Raw genomic sequence first — 19,214 nt, 5'->3', positions numbered from 1 at the left:
TTAGAAAATGAATCACCAACATTTTTCCTTACTTGCCTCTCAGGGCGTTCACAGCTCACTGACAAAGTAAACACTGTGAATGTTCATCTTCTACCTTATCCTCCTCTCCCTCAAGCGTCCCCTCTTCTCTTTCCATTTTTCCTGTCTTTGGTCTAGTCTTCTCAATGTTCTTCAGTTCCTCCATGTAACAAACATTCGTGCCAGTTCCTGGGAAACAGAATCAGATAGTTGATTTATGTGTTATATAAAACATTACAATTAAAAAGAAGCAAGAATTCAAAATATGTACTGCTTGTCAAACTCAGCAGCTCGTGTTTAGAGACACAATCCAGCATGCTTAGCAACAGTTGCAATCACACAAACAGTACTTGTGAAGACCCTGCTGTTTTTAACTCAAACTTCAACTACAAGGCTGACCACAACCCTAAACATAACTCCAGCCTTCATTCGAACACAAAGACCTCAGTCTCAGAAAGCACACAACAGAGCGATGACTTGCCGAAATGTCAACAAAAATGTAAACACTCTAAAGGCCACATACCAGCAATTAGTCCAATTTCACACTGAGGATCTTCATAGGCACAGCTCATCATGGTCCCAACTGTGTCATTGACTACTGCTACTATGTCCAAGTCAAAGTCCTACAAGTACAAATACACACACACACACACACACACACACACACACACACACACACACACACACACACACATACGCACACACACACACACGTTGTGTATCCATGCTACTGTACAGTACAATTATAACAGGATATGTTCTCATAGCTACACACTGAGCTGTATGTTTTTAGCTACTCAACATGCAAGAATGTAATTTACTCTCAAACATCAATGCAAAGAACAAACTGGGAAGATTGCAGCGTTGTTCTTCAACCTCATCTGACAAACCCAGATAATCTTTGTAAAAGATGTGTGTCCTGCTGTGTTTGGACTCACGTTGCGTCTCTTGATGGCCTCCCTCAGCATGTTAACAACATCATGTCCTTCACAGTCTGTGGCCTTGAAGCCTTTGGTCCAGCTCACCAGTGTGCCCTATAGACATACAAAGGTTACAAAATTGTTTCTCCTTTGTTGATTTACTTGTGTATTTCACTGTGTAATTATATTCTGAAGAGCTATATTTAAAGGCTATTGATTTGATCAATTATTGATCATGGGTTGCTGTTATTATACTCATATACTTATGATAAAGAGTTTTCTGGTGCTCAAGCCCCACACTTTGATGTGCACACTTGCCGTGTCAATAGATGTCTGCTCACAGGGGAAAGAGAAGGTGAAGCCTGCGGGAAGATGAGCGTTCTTCATACCCATGTAGTCCAGGAAGTCGCTAACACACTGCGCTATATGATCAAACAACTACAGACACACAGAAGAACAGAGACATAAACATTTTCAATGAAAACTTGTCAGGTATGTTGAGACAATACTGCATGTACAGCGCTTCTCAGCTCAGTAATTTATTTAGTACTAACACTCCAACAAAATGTCCCACCTCTTCTCCAGTTCCCTGCATTATCTCCAGTGGTATGGTGTAGATCTTATGGTAAAGTCGTGCGTTCTGTTGCAGACCTTTTTTGAAGTTCACCAGCAAAGCTCTGAAGTTTGTTCCCCCCAGATCCAGGGCGAGATACTTTCCATGCTCTGGAAAAACACAAAAAAATAGCCAACTGATTATAAAGATAAGTTTTTTATTTAATTCAGTTCAGTTGTTTTGTCCTCTCCTGGTTAATTAAACGGCAACTTTGAAACAACTTTAAAAACTTTATTAAAAAAAAAAAAAAAGGTTGACAATATTCTGACAATTATTTTTTCTCATTGTGTTTTCTCTTAGTTTCTGACCTGTGCCATCAGGTGTATTGTACACAAAAGAAGGCAGCATCTTGATGGTAGAGGAGCCTTTATTCTTCAGTCCTGCCTCCAGCCCCACCCTCATCCTGCCCTTGACCAGCTGCAGCTGCTCTTGACTCAGTCTGAAGGGAGCCAGCGTCTCATCCACCTGGAATACAAGTACAAGGTACTGTGTAATATCAAATATGATAGCACTAATGAGGATAGCACACCAAAGCCTCCAATAGAGCCATGGGTCCACTGTCTTAGTGTCACGTTCTGTCACACCTAAGTGTGAAAAGTACATGTGTTCTCATTCAGGGGTCAAGTTAGCAATAACACAATGTCAGATAAGACTTTCAAAATAAAGCTTGCTGACAAACATTTCAGATGACATTCACAGTTTGGTTAGGTTTAGGCAACCTAGGAAAGCATGATGGTTTAGGTTAAAATAACCAACTTTGACTTTTGTCTCATATGGGAACGAAACCCTGGTCTCTTGTGTCAAAGTCCTGTTTTACCCATCCACCCCAGACTCCTCACCACATGGACTTTCTTGCTCTTTATACCATATTTGTTCTTTGCCCCCATCATTATTACCCCCTGCTGGTACTAAACTTTCACACGTGTGCTTTTTAATGCCTCAGTTAGCCAGAACTCGACACTGAAATGCTATCCTGTAGTGGGTCGGTTGGTCAGTTGCACACTTTGGCATGTGACTGGGCTGAACACACAGAAAGGACACTAACCTGTCTCCTTAGTGATGCCAGTCGTTGGGCGACTGCAGCCACCAGGGCAGCTCCTTTGCTGCTGCCACTGTCTGAGAGGACAAATCTGACATGGCACTCAGGATGCAACCGGCGTACGACTTTATGCAGACGTTTCGGATACCTGAAAGGAAGGAGCATAAAGTTTAAACTTTTAGCAACTGAAACAACATCCCCAACATTGTGATTTCCCAATGTAGACGTCTGGCACAGTGTTGATTTAACAATTAAGAATCCAATTATATTTTAATTTGAATTTAAATGGTCACAACAATGTGATCAGTCATATTGATCATTCAAGATACTGGATCTTGTTTTTATGCTTGCATGTTTACACACACACACACACACACACACACACACACACACACATATACATATATATGGGTAGAGAGAGAGAGAGCGAGAGACAGGGAGAGAGATGGAATGGATTTATATTAATATTTATATTACAATTAGATCTTCAGTTCATTCAAAATTTAACATAGATCTCTAATTGCAGTTAAAAGAGAAACCTGTGCTGGAAGGCTCTTGGTGTGTGAATACTGAATTTGGCCCAAACTTGCTTACAGAATTTTACACTGTTTTGTATAAAACAGTTATATATCCTAAGGTTTTACTCTCTTTGTTGATTTTTTTTAATAGGCTTTTTTCACTGCAGACAGTTTCGCACAGCAGGAAAGTGTCACTGATAACATTAATATTTTTTTCTATTCAAATGGACCACACAGCACCAGAACCCTGAAAAAGAAGCAACGTTTGTTTTCTCATTTAATTAAAGTTTTTAGTTAATGTTTTTGTTTATGTTTTCTTGTTTAAACAAGTTTTTGTTTGTATTATGTTATGTTATGTTATGTTATTTCATGTCATGTCATGTCATGTCATGTCATGTCATGTCATGTCATGTTATTTTGTTTATGTATGTGTGCAGTGTGAAAGGACTAAATCATTATTTTTGTTATGCAACGCTGTGTTGTATAATGAGAATAAATGACCTTAATGCCTTGTCTAATTTAAAATTTTGATCAAAAAAGCTAAATGAAATTCAGTGGTCATTGATTGGATCATTTATACCTATACGTTTCCTACTGTCATATTTCAAAATTACTTCAATGAAAAAGGCCTGTTGATGTGCACCACTGGCATATGAATATAATATAATAGCAACATTTCCATAATAACTTACTGTGGATGTGTCTTATACACAGTTCCATCCACACCCACTGTGATCCTAAGTGTCCTTAAATTCCGGTTTTGCTTAATTCGACTCAAGATGGCTGCCAGTCCTGCGGCTACCAGATTTGAGGACCTGAAGGACACGATGGTGCTGACGTGTTGGACAGCAACACAGTCGTCAGATGATGGGGTCAAATCGAGCTTAGTGAGGATGTTTTTGGTGTTCTTCAGACCATTTTTGTACCTGAAATAGACAGAAGTGTATGGTATCACTGGTTCTTACACAGAGGGAGGGTGACACAGACAGACAGGCAGCTACACAGACAGACACATAGCTTACTCCTCCATGGCTGCTACATCTGTGGTGGTTATCTTCCCTTTAGTCCTCAGGGCATCAGACACGTGTCCTTCAAACAGCAGTCCCAGTTTAGCCATCTTTAAAACAACCAGCCTCACTAACTCGCCCAGATACATCCCACTGACCATCTTCTCAAAGCTACAATTAGGAAACAAACATGGGGACACAGAAACAGAAAGGATTAAGGTTAACATGCTCTACCATATCATGTTCATGCATCATGCAAAAGCTGCTTTCCTCACATTTGTTTTCCAGGGTTGTTGGAAGCTGCGTCAACATCCCTGTCAAACTCAGTGATGTAATCTTTCAGAGCCCCATCATCTCCGAAGCCCCCCCACTCAGTGTTTACACACATCCTGCCCTCGTCTCCCTCCACCAGGTCAACGTGACGCAGCTCCTCCATGTAGCACGCATTGGTGCCAGTACCTAAACATATAACAAACAGGATACCAGTTAGTTTATGGATATACAGTACTAGGTATTAAAGGTATTAAATCTTAACTAACCTTAAAATAAAGTCATAATCCAAACTAAAAAAATAAAATAAAATAAACCCAGTTCTAATTTTATCACAAATTGCAAATCTTCAAACTCACAACTATTAATATAATTTGTTAACATGTCCACTTAAAAAAGTCAAAATAGTACAAGCACATAGTACAAAACCATGCACACAAAGCTTCCTCACACACATGCATTAAGACAGTGAACCACTAGAGGGCGCAGCTGTTTAACTAAAGCTGCACAAAAACCTGAAAAAAACAGCACTTGATTATTTAATTATATTAACATCCAAATATGTTCATTTTACACCAAAAGCAAAACCTAACTTTTAAAAACGCTCAGGAATGTCTCAGTTCAGTTTTATTGTCATTTTTGAGTCTATTGTTTTGCATTACATAGTCAAGCATTCCTTTTTTGCCCACCCACTATATAGTACGTGAGAGAAAACAGATTTTTGGTAAACACAGTCATACACAGATACATGCACACAAGTCAAAACACAGTAGTAACTATAGTTTACAGCCTCAGTTGTCTGCTGCCTCAAACAGCTACAGTGAGTTGTATAAATCTGATTATATCTTCTAGAAAGATGAATGTACTCACCAATGATGAGTCCAACTTCACAGTACTGGTCATCAAAGCCACAGGTCATCATGGTTGCTACGGTGTCGTTAACCATGGCCAACACCTCTACATTCATACCCTGCAGAGTGAGTTACACAGTGATAGACAACCTATGAGGGTCCAAATTCTTTGTGTCTACTGGCCAAATGGCTAGAAAAGGATCAAATTCTACCTCAACAAATTGCCATTTTTTGAGGGGATGGTGAATGATGCAAATCTACCAACCATGTGCACATTTTACAAGCATTTGGCTGGTGACTGGTGGCTGGTGATGGTACAGTTTGTGTACTGAATGATGTGTTTCAGAAGTGCTGTCAGCTCTAAATGACAATGTAAGTCTCTTTAGACAAAAGCATCAACAGAAAGCTGATTTCTCCTGCTGCAAAATCTAATGCAGGAAGAACTACATGCTATATCAGCTTGGATTTAACCTGGAAGGGTAACTGGGGGCGTGCTAGATGAGTTTTTTTTGAGTAAGATAGAAAAACATTTTTTTTTTCTTACTCCATGTAGACCATAAACTATTAAATGCAAATATAGCTATTTGAAACAGAAGAAATGTAAAGATAATCCAAACAAATGGCTGCCCTCGCTCAGTCTTGCCTCGTCCAATATGGTTGCAACATAAATGTATCACAGCCATGGGCTGAAGAGGTCAATGTGGTGTCTACAAAATGTCTATGCACCAAACGCTATGATTTGGCCATCGAAGTAATAGCTATGGACTAAGGTCATGATACACTGTACATGTAGGTGCATGTCAGCTTTCTGATCAATATAGCACACACTGAGGAATTTATTTCTTCAACTGACTACATTCAACATCCACACTGTTTGGACATCCACATGAAAAGTGTAAATTTTACACCTTTACAGGCTGCTCAGATAAATGAAGAATAGTTTGTGAGTCCTGCAGATAATATTAGGCATCCTACCCTAGTTCTGTCAATAGCCTGCTTGAGGGCCTGGACCACATCTTTACCCTGAAGGCCTCGGACCCGGTAGTTCTTACTGCAGTTTGACAATAATCCCTGTAGAGGAAGAGAGAAAATACAGAGTTACATATTGTACACTGCAGATCTGGGTCATGAAAACCAGAGGGATGGATGTAGGGTTTTGTTACCTGATCCAGTTTGGACTGTTCACAGGCGAAAGAGAAAGTGAAGGCCAGAGGTTGTTTCTTCTCCAGACTGATGTTCTTCTCATGCATGAAGTCCTTTAGACACTCTGACACATGGTCAAACAGCTGCAGACAGCGAGGGACGAAGAGAGAGAAGGACAGTCAGGAGGAATTCATGTAGCTTTTGCAAGTCTTTTCTGTTCCTTCTACAATTCCACCTTTCCTAATCCCTCTGTTTCTCGTGTTTCCTGTGTCTCGCATCTCTCCCTCTCCTCCATACCTCTGTTCCTCTACCAATGAGTATCTCCTTTGGCACCGGGTAGATCTTCTCCTCCATCTCCACTCCTCCCCTCCTGATCCCCATGCCCTCTCTCACTTTGACTTGGAGCACCTTAAACTTGGAGCCTCCGAGATCCAACGCCAGAAACTGTCCTTTCTCTGCAGGAGTGCAGGAGAGAAACAAATTCATTATCTGTATTTATGTATTTACATATAGGTTATGTATATTTCAGAAAAAATCATTAATGTGAGTGACCTGTTCCATCAGGAGTGGATCGAACATGTGTCGGCAGCATCTTCACCGCTGCTGCTGCGTTACTTTCTGATGAAAGGCCCTTCTTCATTTCAGCCTGGAAACGAGCTGAGATGTCTTTCAGCTGGTCGTCATGGAGACGCATGGCATACAGGAACCTGTCCACCTAAAAAGCACACATGAGAGGAGAGACACAGAAAACAGAGAGCAAACACAGAGGTGAAGATAAATGAGCCATTCTGATTTATTTCCAACTGACTGGATTTAAATGAGCAAATGAAGATGCAGAAAGGGAAGGAGGAGAGGAGGACAGAGAGACAGGTGTGTACAGAGGAAGAGTTACACATCTTGTCTTATCTTTCCTCAGGACAACCCCTTCATCCCTTACATCTAAAGAAACTTTTTTCTGCACAAGACAGAGTAGTAAAAGAAAAGAGCATTAGTGCTTTTAACACGTGAATGGTGAATAAAACATACAATAGCAGTAAATCTTCTTAATAAATGAGTACAAGGTAGAAAATGTATCAAAAAGCCTCCTCACACTGTGTAGCCTAATTTATCCCTGTGATAACATGTTCAGGGGACAAGGTCCTTCTGGCCGTGCACCAGGCCGGGTGTGACATCGTATGATCGGAGTGAGTACAGTGTTCAATATGGGAGTGTCAATAGTTTGATAGAGTGTGTGTGTGTGTGTGTGTGTGTGTGTGTGTGTGTGTGTGTGTGTGTGTTGATCCCATCAGCACTTAGAGAAGAATAGTGTCACTTCCAGGGAAAGAGGTTAATCATTGCTCAGGAAAAGTCATACGGTGACACAATAACCTGTTGTCACCATGACCATCTTATTACAGCACTGGTGACTGCATTTATTTTTAGATTTAGTAAAGATTGTTGTGGGCACATCTACAATACTTCATGAGGTCAAATGGATGACACAAATATTGGGATTTTTAAAAAATCCTTATATAATTATAATTCCCATCACAGTGAATGATAGAGCACTACATTAGTGCAATAAGTGAAAAGTGCAAAAATGATAAAAATCAGTGTTTTTGTTCAACTTGCCATGGTTTGCATATTCAATATTTTGCAGTATTATGTCAGATAAAGAAAGACCAAAAATAAATAAATTTAATTTTGAGGTAATTGCTGTAACCTCCATTGTAAGCCAGTGTGTGTTATAGAAAAGCAGCTGTCTAGTTTTTACATGAGAATTAAACTATATTGTAAATTGACTAATTACGTGTTTTGAATATAAATCTGAATTATCCAATGTAACTTTCATAGGAAAACAAAAGTAAGTGTGTGTAAGTGTTTATTTAATAGATGGGTCAATTGTTACCAGGCCGGATTATTTAGTTTTATATAATCCCTGAATTAAAAAAGCTTTTCTCATTGCAGATTTAATTTTTTACAACAGTCTTTGTCAATACCGTGATACACTGTCTGTAGCAGATCACATGTTGAAATGAATTTTCTTTAATGCTGAGAGTGACTGCTACTGGAGTGAATGTTTGGTTATAGTTGTGTGTATCCTGTAACACTGTGGAGCAGCTCTCACCTTCTTTGTGGGATCCTCCTGGAGTTTAGAGAAGAAGAAGGAAACAAGATGAACAGCCAACATCTTGAAGTTTGTGTTGCTCTGTCACTGCACGATACGACTGCACAAACTCCAATGAAATGTTGATCAAAAGACACAGTCAGTGTGGACACATATTAAGTTACAGAAAGTCTGTTGTTTCCCTCTTGTCCCGCTCTGATACTGTTCTCACTGACTGTGTCCACTGAGCAGAGACCAACCTTCACTCCAACTCAATGATTAACAAGCCAAACCTCCCTCTCACATCATTTCCTCCAATCTGTCTGTCTTACCGCCCAACCTTGTCTTATTTTTAGTTTCTTTTTGTGTCTCTGGTGACATAAACCAGACGTTTATAAGAGTTTTGCAGAAACTTCAGATCATCGAAGATCAAATATCAAAATAAAGGTGGACTTGCAAATATATTTGATACAAGCACCTTAAATTAGCAGTCCCCCACTTCTCTATCCTACCTTTCCCTCACCCTCTTTGTGCTCTTCCCTGTTTGTACTACCTGCTTTGCCTTCATGTGTTTATCCTATTGCCAGTACTAATATAAAGTAATTCATGTGCAAAGTATGTAAGATGTGTAGGATACTGATTTAAAGTATAGCACATATACAATGGTGCTCCTTTGTTACCTTTTTTCTTCTGTTTTTCAATTTTATTCATTTATATTTATTAAGACTACTTTTTTCTTATGTTATTAAAAATTCAGTAAAAACAATTTGAAATAAAACAAAGGCAGAAAGATGGCTGTGGTACAATTCTGGGCTGCATAATACAATACATAATCATGAAATCAAGACAGTTAAAACAGCAGATATTTAATTCAATGTCATCATGTGAAATTTACAAATAAGAAAAAAAAAATATAGCATCTCATGTGTATACAGACACTAACAGGGCTGCACTCAATTCAATCTATTCAAAATGTTTAAGGAAACTGCAATTCATTCCAGTTTAACTGAAAGTCACCGCCCAGGTCTCCACAGGCTGCTCTGAGGTTTTACACCGGACTATACTGAGCAAAATGAAAGCAAACTGACCTACACACGCACACACAGCGCATTTCAAAGTGTTTTATAATCACAATGCTTCTGACATTGCAACAGTGTGACTCTCCACTGAGACACTGTGCTACACCATGTTTGTCAGTTTGCAAAGTGAGAACTGAAGACTGAAGACCAGGCAGGACGTGTTTATTCAGACAATTAAGTTTGTTAGTGAGCTAATTCGACTGTTTTACTTGAAACAAACAGTTTCAGTTTCCATGGTGAGTCTAACTGCAAGTCATTTTATGTTCACGCTGAGATGGGATGATTTGTCATCAGGAATCTCGTACAGCACCGTGGAAAAGGTCTGGCTATGCAAAACCAGGTCCCTCACCAGGGCTCAGAGGGCAGCCAGTTGTTCATAGGAAGCACGTTTACATACATGAACTTCAAACTATTTCCAGCACTAGATACTTACATCAAAATAAGTAATTGACAAACATTTAACACCTGTTTGGTGTAAATCTCAGCTGAATCTCACCTGATGATAATAAATATCACAGTTCTTGTCCAGAAGTCCCATTTTGGTGTTTTTACTTTAGCCTCTTTAGCTAAAAGCTTGTAATCATACTTAGAGTGCTCAAAATGTGCATCGATCCTATTTAACGACTTCTAACCCCCATTTGGTTCATAAAAACCACCAGATGTTATCCAGGATTACGATCTGTTGTTGCAGTTATTGATCTCCATGGGAACAGCACTGATCATGTACAATGACCAAACCATTATTGTTCTCCTCTTCATTTTTTCTTCTTCCTACTTTTCCCTTTGTTGCTGATACTGTGATGTTCTGTATCAAGGGCACTTTGATTGGTGGCTTCCTGCTTTAGGTCTTTAGACCACTCCCTCTGCAGCTGTCGCAGCAAATCAGGAGTCAACAGCCCGTCTCTCACCAGGCGACCAGCCAGAGAGCTGTCCATCACCTCTCTTGAGCCTCTTTGTCCCCTTTGACCTTTGCTGCTGATCAGCTGATTACTGTTATTACCACGCCTGCTGCCTTGTGTCTGTGGGTGGTCGGTGATGGTGGGGTCAGTGGCTCTGATGAGACGGGTGATATTTCGGACGCCCTGTTGGATGATGTCATCAAGTTCCTTCTGGATTTCTCGAACCAAGCCGGTGTCTGGAAACATGTCCATGAAACGGTAGCTACAGAGACAGACAGAGATCAGCAGCAACGTTAGTGAGTGAGCAACAATGAGCAGAGACACCTGCAGGAATATAATGATGCACTGTTATGAAGAGTTTGGAGAAAAAAGTATGATGATGGTGATGATGAAGAAACCAATTTGTTTCCTCATGGTGTTTCAAAGTCAATACACAACCAACACAAGTTCAAATCAAACATCTGCCCAGAATAATACAGGTAAACAGACAGGCAAAAGAAATGGAGACACAATGTTACCTTAACCAGAGGTAAAGATCTAACACATCATGAACAGCTTCCAAGTGAACCAGGTCTTTTATGTTTTTGGGTGGAGCCAGAGGCCAGCTGATGTGGCGACAGACCCAGTCGAATGTCAGGGGCTCATCTCGACTGAACTGACGGGCAAACTGAAAGAGAAACAAGATTCAAATCAGTGCAACAAAGCTGCAGGTACAGGGCAGTGTGCAAAGTCGAACACGCAAACAAATGGAGGGAACTGTGTTGAAAAGGTAGCTACATTAATACAGACCCCAATATTAGACAACCAATCAGAATAAAAGCCCAGTCAGAAAAAAGTGCATCATATAAACACCCCAATCAGAACAGACTGATCGGATGCGACCGTTTTGGCAGAAACTTTCATTCAGGTTGAGACAGGCTAGGCGTTATTGTCTCTCTCTGGGTGGAATAAATATAGTCTTTCTGTGCACGTCTTTCTCACGTGGGGGCAGGTGACGTGTTACGAACAAGTTTCTGAGAGGGACAGAAACGTGGCAAAACAGACATTCAAAGATTAGATGCTTCACAGTCAGCAGAACCAGTGTGTGCAAAAAAAAAAGTTTGATTCTGATGAATGCACACATTTTTGGCTCATTTCATTTAATGTCTATGTAAACAGCTAAGTTGGAATTTCTCATCAGAATGACTTCAATCAGATTGAAGAAATATTGTCCATGTAACTGCAGCTATTGTCTGGAGCAGTATCATAGTATTATCATGAACATTAATCCAAGGATTATAACTGTATTATTACTACTAAGGAAAGATTTTTCTATGCATTTACATCACGCACTTCTTGATCAATCTATAAGGAAGAAAGAGTCTTTGAAAATCTCAAAGGTTAATTGTGGAGGACGATTTAATTCTGAAGCAATCTTGTTTTATGAGTATAACCATAAAGTGAGAGAGCAAAAGTACAGCACCTATAAAAAGTATTCACCCATACTTGGGACTGCTTTATGTTTTATCTTTTTACAACACTGAATAAATTAATCTGAGTCTGTCGTCTGATAAACAGGAAAAAAAACCTTTAATGTCAAAGCCAAAAAAACTTCTACCAACTGATATAAATTTGCTACATGTTGAGAAATTAAGCAACAAAAGTGTGTGTGTGATTGATGACACTCGTCTGACCCCAGTGAGCCCAGTCACTGTTGTCAGTCCTGCTCATCAGCCTTTCTTCATCTTCCTCCATTCTTCTCCCCATGTTTAGTTATACTCACCTTTAGGAATGATGTGCAAACAAAAGGTTGTTTCTTGTTGATGGGAGCCGTACAGAAGACGTAGCGTGACCTCAGGTTGAGCGGGATGTGCTGAATCATATCAGCCAGAAACTTGAAGTCGTCAATGTTGCAGACAAAATACATCCCGTCCACCTGAGACAGGCTGACAAATATGTCCTACGAGGGAGAGACAGAGAGACAGAAGAGTCACAAAGTTTGTCAGAACAAGAAGATGAGGCTTCAGAGTGGAAAAAATAAACCAAACGGTGTAAAACATTCACCTGGACTTTCTTTTGTGCCATGCAGATGAAACAGTCAGACTCTAACAGTGTTTTCTGTCTTACTGACCACACAGAGGGCAGTTAATTCAGTTTACTTTGCCCTACAATCCTAGATCTTTAAGACGAGTCTGAAGAGGTTTACACAGCATGAAAAAGTCAACACCAGTGCCTCATAAAATTAAAGGTCACTTGCATCCACTTTGATACTGTTTATAAACTGTCCCTCGTAACTTTGACAAGTTTGTATGAGTGCCAAGCTAAATCAAAGGAGTGCTTGTTTCAAAATGTATCTAAAAGCTCTGGAAGAAATCTAGTTAAGTGGACAATGAGTTTTTGATTCTTCTTCTTAAGTTATTGTTTCTGAGGCCAAGAATGATCCTTCAAACTCAAGGGTGTCACACTGTCCCACTTTTCCAGCTGAAGTAGGAGAATAAATGAATGAGTAGATGCTGATACTCACAACAAGGTTTGACAGTGTGGCATCAGGTAGATGATATGCAAACATCTCTATTTGCTCTGCTGTAGGATGGAGACCTGCAGTCTGAGACAAAGGAGGAGAAATTAACATAGAAATAAGCTTATAGGGATTCAGAGTGTGTGTGTGAGTGTGTGTCTGTGAGTAACTGATCACCTCTATGGGGTCTACTGAGTGGCTGAGTATTTCCTTCAGAACAGGCAGATCATCCCTGTGCATGGTGGTGACTTCTCCCTCTTTAAACTTGGAGGAGAACCTGGGAGAAGTGACGGAGATTCAAAAACGTTAACCTGACATTTTTAACCGCTCTTGAACGGAGAAAATGGAAGTGAAAATGAGACCGACCTCCCTGCACGGCCAGCTATCTGCAGAGCTTGTGATGTGCTGATGGTCTCCATCTGTTTCTCCCCTTTCTCATTAATATTAGGTTTTATCAGACTGTTGAAAATGATACGTTTTATGCTCCTGCAGAGAGAGAGAAGAAGAAGAAGAAAGGCAGACAGATTGATAGATGTAAGTTGGGTTGATAGAATCTTAATAATAATGTGCCTATTACACTGCCACTGTAGCTACAGCTTGAAGATTATTAGTCTTGTAAAAGCCCTCGTGTGCAGGATTTTTAAATTTCTGACTTTGGCAACAATAGCATATGCTGCACATGCCAACAAATAACAGAATAAATTTAAAGTTTCCAAATCAACATTTTAAATAGGCACAAGGAGTATAACAGTGAAGCTGATATAACATCTCCATATAAATCGAGCATAGAGAATGATGGTATGTCTGATGGTACTTACAGGTTAAGACCCATTCCAATAGCATCTGTAGCAACCAGAATCTTGCAGGGGTCGTCAGGGTCATTGAATTTCTTGGCCTGTGACAGTTTGGTGCCTGTAAATCACAAAACCAAGCTTGGTCTTAGTCACACAGTCTGAAGCTTATTTACAGAAGTTTCTATCACACAGTAAGTTTAAATAATGGATTAAGTATGTAAATAAGTATGAATAACAGAAATTTTACTTTACTGTTTACTGTTTTATTGGTGTTTGAACAAGCGTTGTGTTTAAGTTGAAGCCAGTTAACATTTTTACTCATGATCACCTCTTATTGTGAAGCAGAAAACACACATCTATCTCAACTCACCTGGAGGTAGGCTCCCATAAATTACAGCACACTCTAGTCCTCTGGCCTCAATCTGTCTACTTATTGAGTAGATGTCATTTTTACTGAAGCAGACGATACAGTCTCCTGGTCTCAAGTTGTCTAATGACTCCACAGCATGATCCAAGATTTCGAACGGAGTTAAACGCTGGTAGGTGTGGACCTGAAGAGAGAAAAGAAAAATGGAAGGACAGAGAGAGGAGAGATACTGGTTACCTTAAGATAAAGATTTAATAACACTGAAAAACATGAGTGTCCCTCCTCTTCTTGTGCTGTTCTACATATGAGAGCCTCACCTCCACCTCCTCTCCAGTGGTGTACATCAGCTCTCTGATGAAGTCGATGGCTGCAGGTTCCCCACACACATGGATCTCCTCTGCACAGAGGCCTAAAACGAATACAAAGAAAATGTCAACTGCTTAAGTTAAAGCATCATCATTTAAAAAAAATGATAACATGAATGATTGGAGTTGTTAGAGCTGATCATGAATATATTTTAACTCAAGCAAAGCAAGAGATTCAAAAAATGTTCATAATCATTACTTGATTACCATGAATGTCACTATAGCAAGCTCACTGGTTTAGCCTTAGGTCAAATCAATCATAGGGCGAGACAAAGAGACATGAGGTCTATGACGGTGTGTCTGTGTGTCTGTATGTTTTTTCAGTGTGTGTTACAAACCCAGCAGGGCTCTGGTCCAGGCCCAGCCTCTGGAAGGATCTCTGATCATCTGAATTTCATCGACTACAGCCACCTCATCTAAAGACAAACATGCAGGTCACTACCTTGTTGATCAATATACACAAACATATTTTCCTTTACTGCCTGCATTTCTACGTGATCTAACAGGAGAAATATTTTGGTTCTAAGTGAGCAAACAAAATTATCAGTAAAAAAAGAGATATGCTTTTTCAAAAGTTCTAACACCTGACTGATGACTGTATTTTAATATCAGCTCTTCATAGCAAGACAAATGTGTGTCGAACATGTGACAGAAGTCTAAAAAACAAACAAATTAATAAATAGTTAACAAATATTATTGGATGAATTCATGACCAGTAGTTGTAGATTGATTTTTATATCATTTTGTTATTAAAAGGGTTTAGACTTCATCTTTTAGGGACTATCAACCACTTGTCTTTGGATTTAGCTGACAGAGTCTGATAAGATACAATGTGATGTCCAATAGAGCAGTGTTGTGTTTTTATATTTATGCCATTAAGCACGTATGTTTGATTGTATCATGTTTACTTACAAGGCGTGGTGACACTGCACATCTCAATGGTACAGGCCACATGACCCGCTGCTTGACCCTCAGGATCCATGAAGGTCCTCTCCTCTCCTGTAACCAAGTCACATGTCACACCCTGCAAACACACAGACACACAAATACACACACAGGGCAACAGTCAAAAGTATGGTATGGTGAGGAAGAGATCAAAGATGACAGGTTAAGAAGACACACAGAGATAGGAAATAGAAAAGACAGAACATACAGTGAGCTAGAAGACAAACACAGAAACCTAAATGCAAAGAAGAATGTCACTGATGTAATATTGCACAACTTTAAAGGCCCAGTATGTAGGAATTAGTGGCATCTAGTGGTGAGCTGCAGATTGCAAATGTGTCATCTCAGTCTCCCCCCTTCAAGCGTTTAGGAGAATCTAAGGGGGTTGAGAAACTCGCATGAAAATGTGACAGTCTGAATCTAGAGCCAGTGTTGGTTTGTCCATTCTGAGCTATTGTGGAAACATGGCCATGCAAAATGGCTGACTCTACAGAAGAAGACCCGCTAACTCTGTAGATATAAACAGCTCATTTTCAGGTAACAAAAACACAAAAAATGTATTGACTAATGAAAACATACTTATGAATATCAAATTCTACATTCTGCCAATGAACCCCCATAAATCTAACACACTGGATCTTTAACACCGCTGGACTCAGAGAGGATTTTTTAAAAAAAAATAATAAGTATCATAATCGATGTAGCAGAACCAAACATAACATCTTTCTTATGAGACACTTTTTTTCTTGTTAAAACCTGGTGCCAACACTACCCACAATGCAATCAGACCACTAACAGTTGGACTGGAGATTCAGAGGAACTCCCCAACAGCTGTACAAAAGACCAATATGTAAAATCAGGAAACAAAACAAACAACAGAAGAAGACGGAGACGTACGGCAGTGTTGCTCTTCTCAAAGATCTCGTGGGCCAGCAGCTTCAGGGGGCCACAGTAGACTCCAGACTTGGCAGCCAGGTAGCGCTGGATGGCGTGGTAGGTTTTACCACTGTTAGTGGGACCGGCATGAAAAATCACCTTCCTCTGGATGGCACGAGCCTCAGGGTACCTGATGAACCGTGAACATAAACACACACACACATATAATGTAACCACAAAGTAGTATTGTGCAAGTTATGACGTATGCATACAGACAGTGGCCGACAGGTATAAACCACCACTGATACCAGATTGTTGACTCCAATATCAGATGCATGAACAGCACATACAGTGCATGGTTCTATAAAATCATACCCACCAGTTAGCAGGGAGTCTGAGGTCTGAGATCTTCCTCAGGTCGTCCATACAGTCCAGCATAGGAAAGATTTGTTTGGCGTGACGCATAAAGTATGGGTATATGTCATCTATATGACCTGAAGTACAAAAAACATTAAAGTTTATTTAAGTTTTACTTTAAATAATTAATATTATGTTTTGATACAATTGAGGTTCAATTAAAAAATGACAAACCTGCTCCGAAGCAGATGTCATTCAGGATGATATGCAGGTCGGCGGGGAGTGATGGCGTTTCCAGGACATACTTCCTGAAGCTAATGAAGGCCTGGTGGAACAGACGAGCTGAATATAAACACAAACACAAAAAACACATAAGTTTCACCATACAAAGCTGGTTATACTTCAGTCAGCCTTTCTCCTGACTGACAGCAGCGTCAACAACTTTACAAAAGCAAGACAGCTGCAATTTTCAGAACCAGCAGCACAGCCTCTGTCAGGGCACGATAATCTATGAGCCATTATGTGTGACAAACTCCACTTTCTGTTTAACTGTAAAGAGTCTGTTAGTACTATAAAAAATAATTACCAGAAAAATGTTTTCTGGTTGATGAAATGATGAAACTGGTTCATCAAGCCAAAGAGGCACATAATAAAAATAATCTCAGTAGATACTGATGTTAAGACCCGTCAGTGTATTTATACCTGAATCATACAGTGACACAAAGTAAGCTTGGGCTGGACAGGAAATGCCTGTTTATATCTAGAACTTTTCCTTTGTATCTCCCTGTGTAACTGTGAGGATTAACGATTGATATTTTGTTCTTTTTTAATTTTGAAAATGGCAAATGACAGATAGTCACCATGTGAGGTACAGTGCTGGCCTAACCACCTGGGGCAATTTGATGTTCATTGACTGCCACTGTATATAATGAAATACATCATTTTAAAACAATCCATCGCACAGAAATTAATTATAAGACAACTGATGGTGACGACATAAAAGATGGACATTTTAGGCAAATATATCGTGTTTACTTTGGTGTTAAATTTGTGTTTTGTATACAATGTACTGACACCTATGTAATGATGTAAATATATTCTCACCGTCCAGGCCATGGTCTGCTGCCAGCTTCTGCATCTCCTTCCTCTTATAGAACCGGTTCATAATTTTCAGCAGTTCACCTACATCACAGACACAAACAGCAGAGAGAAAGAGACATTAGAAAATACACAGAAAATTACCACCATGTCTACAATTTACAGAGCACAAACAATACACACACCGTACAAACTACGTCTACCATCTCAGGTAGCCTTGGCACATGAAATACCCGACAGCACAGTTTTAATAATTCAACAAACTTCCAACTTAGCAGCATTTAAACGCAGAGACGAGTTCAGGTGAATTTACTCACTTTTATCGAGCGGTTGGGTCAGCTCTGCTCCCACACTCCCATCTATGGAGACGTCTGTCTTCACAGAGACGGGGACAAACAGAGAGGTGTCCGGGGGTTTGGCAGAGGAACTGTTGGATGAAACATTTCTGCCGGAAACCACAGAACCAGTCTGTTGTGGTTTATGTAACAAACTGGACCCAGAAGACACATGACAGCTTCCAGTAGTGATGCGAGCTGTCCGAGTGCTAATGTGGCGCTGCAGCCGAGAAAACGCGTACATACACCGGTTTACTGACATCGCTGCGAGTCGTTTATAGCCCGGCGGTGAGCTCCTTCTTTGGGTTAAGTACAAAACTACTGCTACTGTCACTCCATGTTGTTCAGTAGGTCCAAATGTATGGATTACACACCACCAACTTCAGCAGAGGACGGTCAACATAATTCGCTTCCTGCTACCACAACGTGGAACAGGACCAATAACAATTTAGCTGCCCACAAAAATGCCTGTATGGATAATTATCTTAAAATGGTCATAAATATTTTAAATCTAATGTTAGCTCCCATATTAAATAGTTTAGATTTGTAAGATAAATCAATATCACCGAAATTTGAATTCGTTTTGGATATTAAGTGGCAAAGAGAGCAAAATATTAACAGGCATCAAAAGAGACTCCTCAAAAGCATAATCCCGAAGATCGTATATGGAATATTCATGGTCGACTCTCCATCTAAAACAACGTCTCGTTTTCTTAAAAACTGACTAAAATGATCTGAAAAGTTATCCACTATTCACTATTCACTTGAGTTAACTGGTCAGAAAACATTTCTTAATAATTGCAAGGTTCTTCCCTAAACTAAACTAAACAAACTGAAAATAAAAATAAGAAAAAAAAACCCTGAAACAATACTGTGTATTTATAAAACAAATAAATTGACAATAAAATAAAGTTTGATAGGAAATATTTATAGTTTCAGTCTTTGTCAATTTGGCCAAAATGTTCAACAAGCATGAAGACACATTAGTGCATATCTTTATTGAGACTGGGTTGTCTACATCACTGTGAGTCAGCTGCCTTGACAAAGTACTGAGTTTGCACTGCAATACCTATCTGAAGTTCTTAAACCTTGACCCTGACAAATGCCTGACATATTATGATTTTAAAAAACTAAAAC

At 39.6% G+C, this 19,214-nt stretch overlaps 2 protein-coding genes across 3 annotated transcripts in view; both read right to left on the bottom strand.

Moving 5' to 3' along the window:
- LOC146333046 (hexokinase HKDC1-like) overlaps positions 1-8,624 on the bottom strand; it is a 93,912-nt gene extending 85,288 nt beyond the window's left edge. Inside the window, exons 1-16 of the mRNA XM_084718737.1 lie at positions 8,487-8,624; positions 6,932-7,094; positions 6,677-6,834; positions 6,400-6,522; positions 6,212-6,307; positions 5,256-5,355; positions 4,391-4,574; positions 4,131-4,286; positions 3,801-4,034; positions 2,597-2,738; positions 1,860-2,016; positions 1,513-1,661; positions 1,257-1,376; positions 957-1,052; positions 542-641; positions 95-207 (exon numbers count right to left, since the gene is read on the bottom strand). Of these exons, the coding sequence (XP_084574863.1) occupies positions 95-207; positions 542-641; positions 957-1,052; positions 1,257-1,376; positions 1,513-1,661; positions 1,860-2,016; positions 2,597-2,738; positions 3,801-4,034; positions 4,131-4,286; positions 4,391-4,574; positions 5,256-5,355; positions 6,212-6,307; positions 6,400-6,522; positions 6,677-6,834; positions 6,932-7,094; positions 8,487-8,549 (2,154 nt within the window). The 5' untranslated portion in view covers positions 8,550-8,624. The remainder of the gene's footprint in view (positions 1-94; positions 208-541; positions 642-956; positions 1,053-1,256; positions 1,377-1,512; positions 1,662-1,859; positions 2,017-2,596; positions 2,739-3,800; positions 4,035-4,130; positions 4,287-4,390; positions 4,575-5,255; positions 5,356-6,211; positions 6,308-6,399; positions 6,523-6,676; positions 6,835-6,931; positions 7,095-8,486) is intronic.
- Positions 8,625-9,317: 693 nt separating this feature from the next.
- Positions 9,318-18,498, bottom strand: supv3l1 (SUV3-like helicase). Of its 2 annotated transcripts, none has more exons than XM_084718719.1 (16): positions 18,060-18,498; positions 17,749-17,826; positions 16,879-16,986; positions 16,667-16,781; positions 16,309-16,477; positions 15,379-15,490; positions 14,805-14,882; positions 14,419-14,510; positions 14,105-14,285; positions 13,759-13,852; positions 13,307-13,426; positions 13,118-13,217; positions 12,947-13,027; positions 12,206-12,382; positions 10,962-11,110; positions 9,318-10,705 (listed from the first exon to the last, which is right to left on the bottom strand). In XM_084718719.1, exons 1-16 carry the CDS (start codon positions 18,337-18,339, stop codon positions 10,300-10,302), a joined length of 2,340 nt encoding a protein of 779 aa, XP_084574845.1. In that variant the 5' UTR covers positions 18,340-18,498; the 3' UTR covers positions 9,318-10,299. The 2 variants fall into 2 exon arrangements, with proteins under 2 accessions (XP_084574845.1, XP_084574852.1); XM_084718726.1 differs by having other exon boundaries at positions 16,879-16,969; positions 18,060-18,194.
- Between the last annotated feature and the right edge of the window lie 716 nt (positions 18,499-19,214).

Source organism: Lutjanus erythropterus, chromosome 1 (assembly GCF_056507025.1).
Source record: "Lutjanus erythropterus isolate fLutEry1 chromosome 1, fLutEry1.hap2, whole genome shotgun sequence".
Taxonomy (NCBI): Eukaryota; Metazoa; Chordata; class Actinopteri; order Lutjaniformes; family Lutjanidae; genus Lutjanus; species Lutjanus erythropterus.
This window is presented reverse-complemented; position numbering and strand designations above follow the sequence as displayed.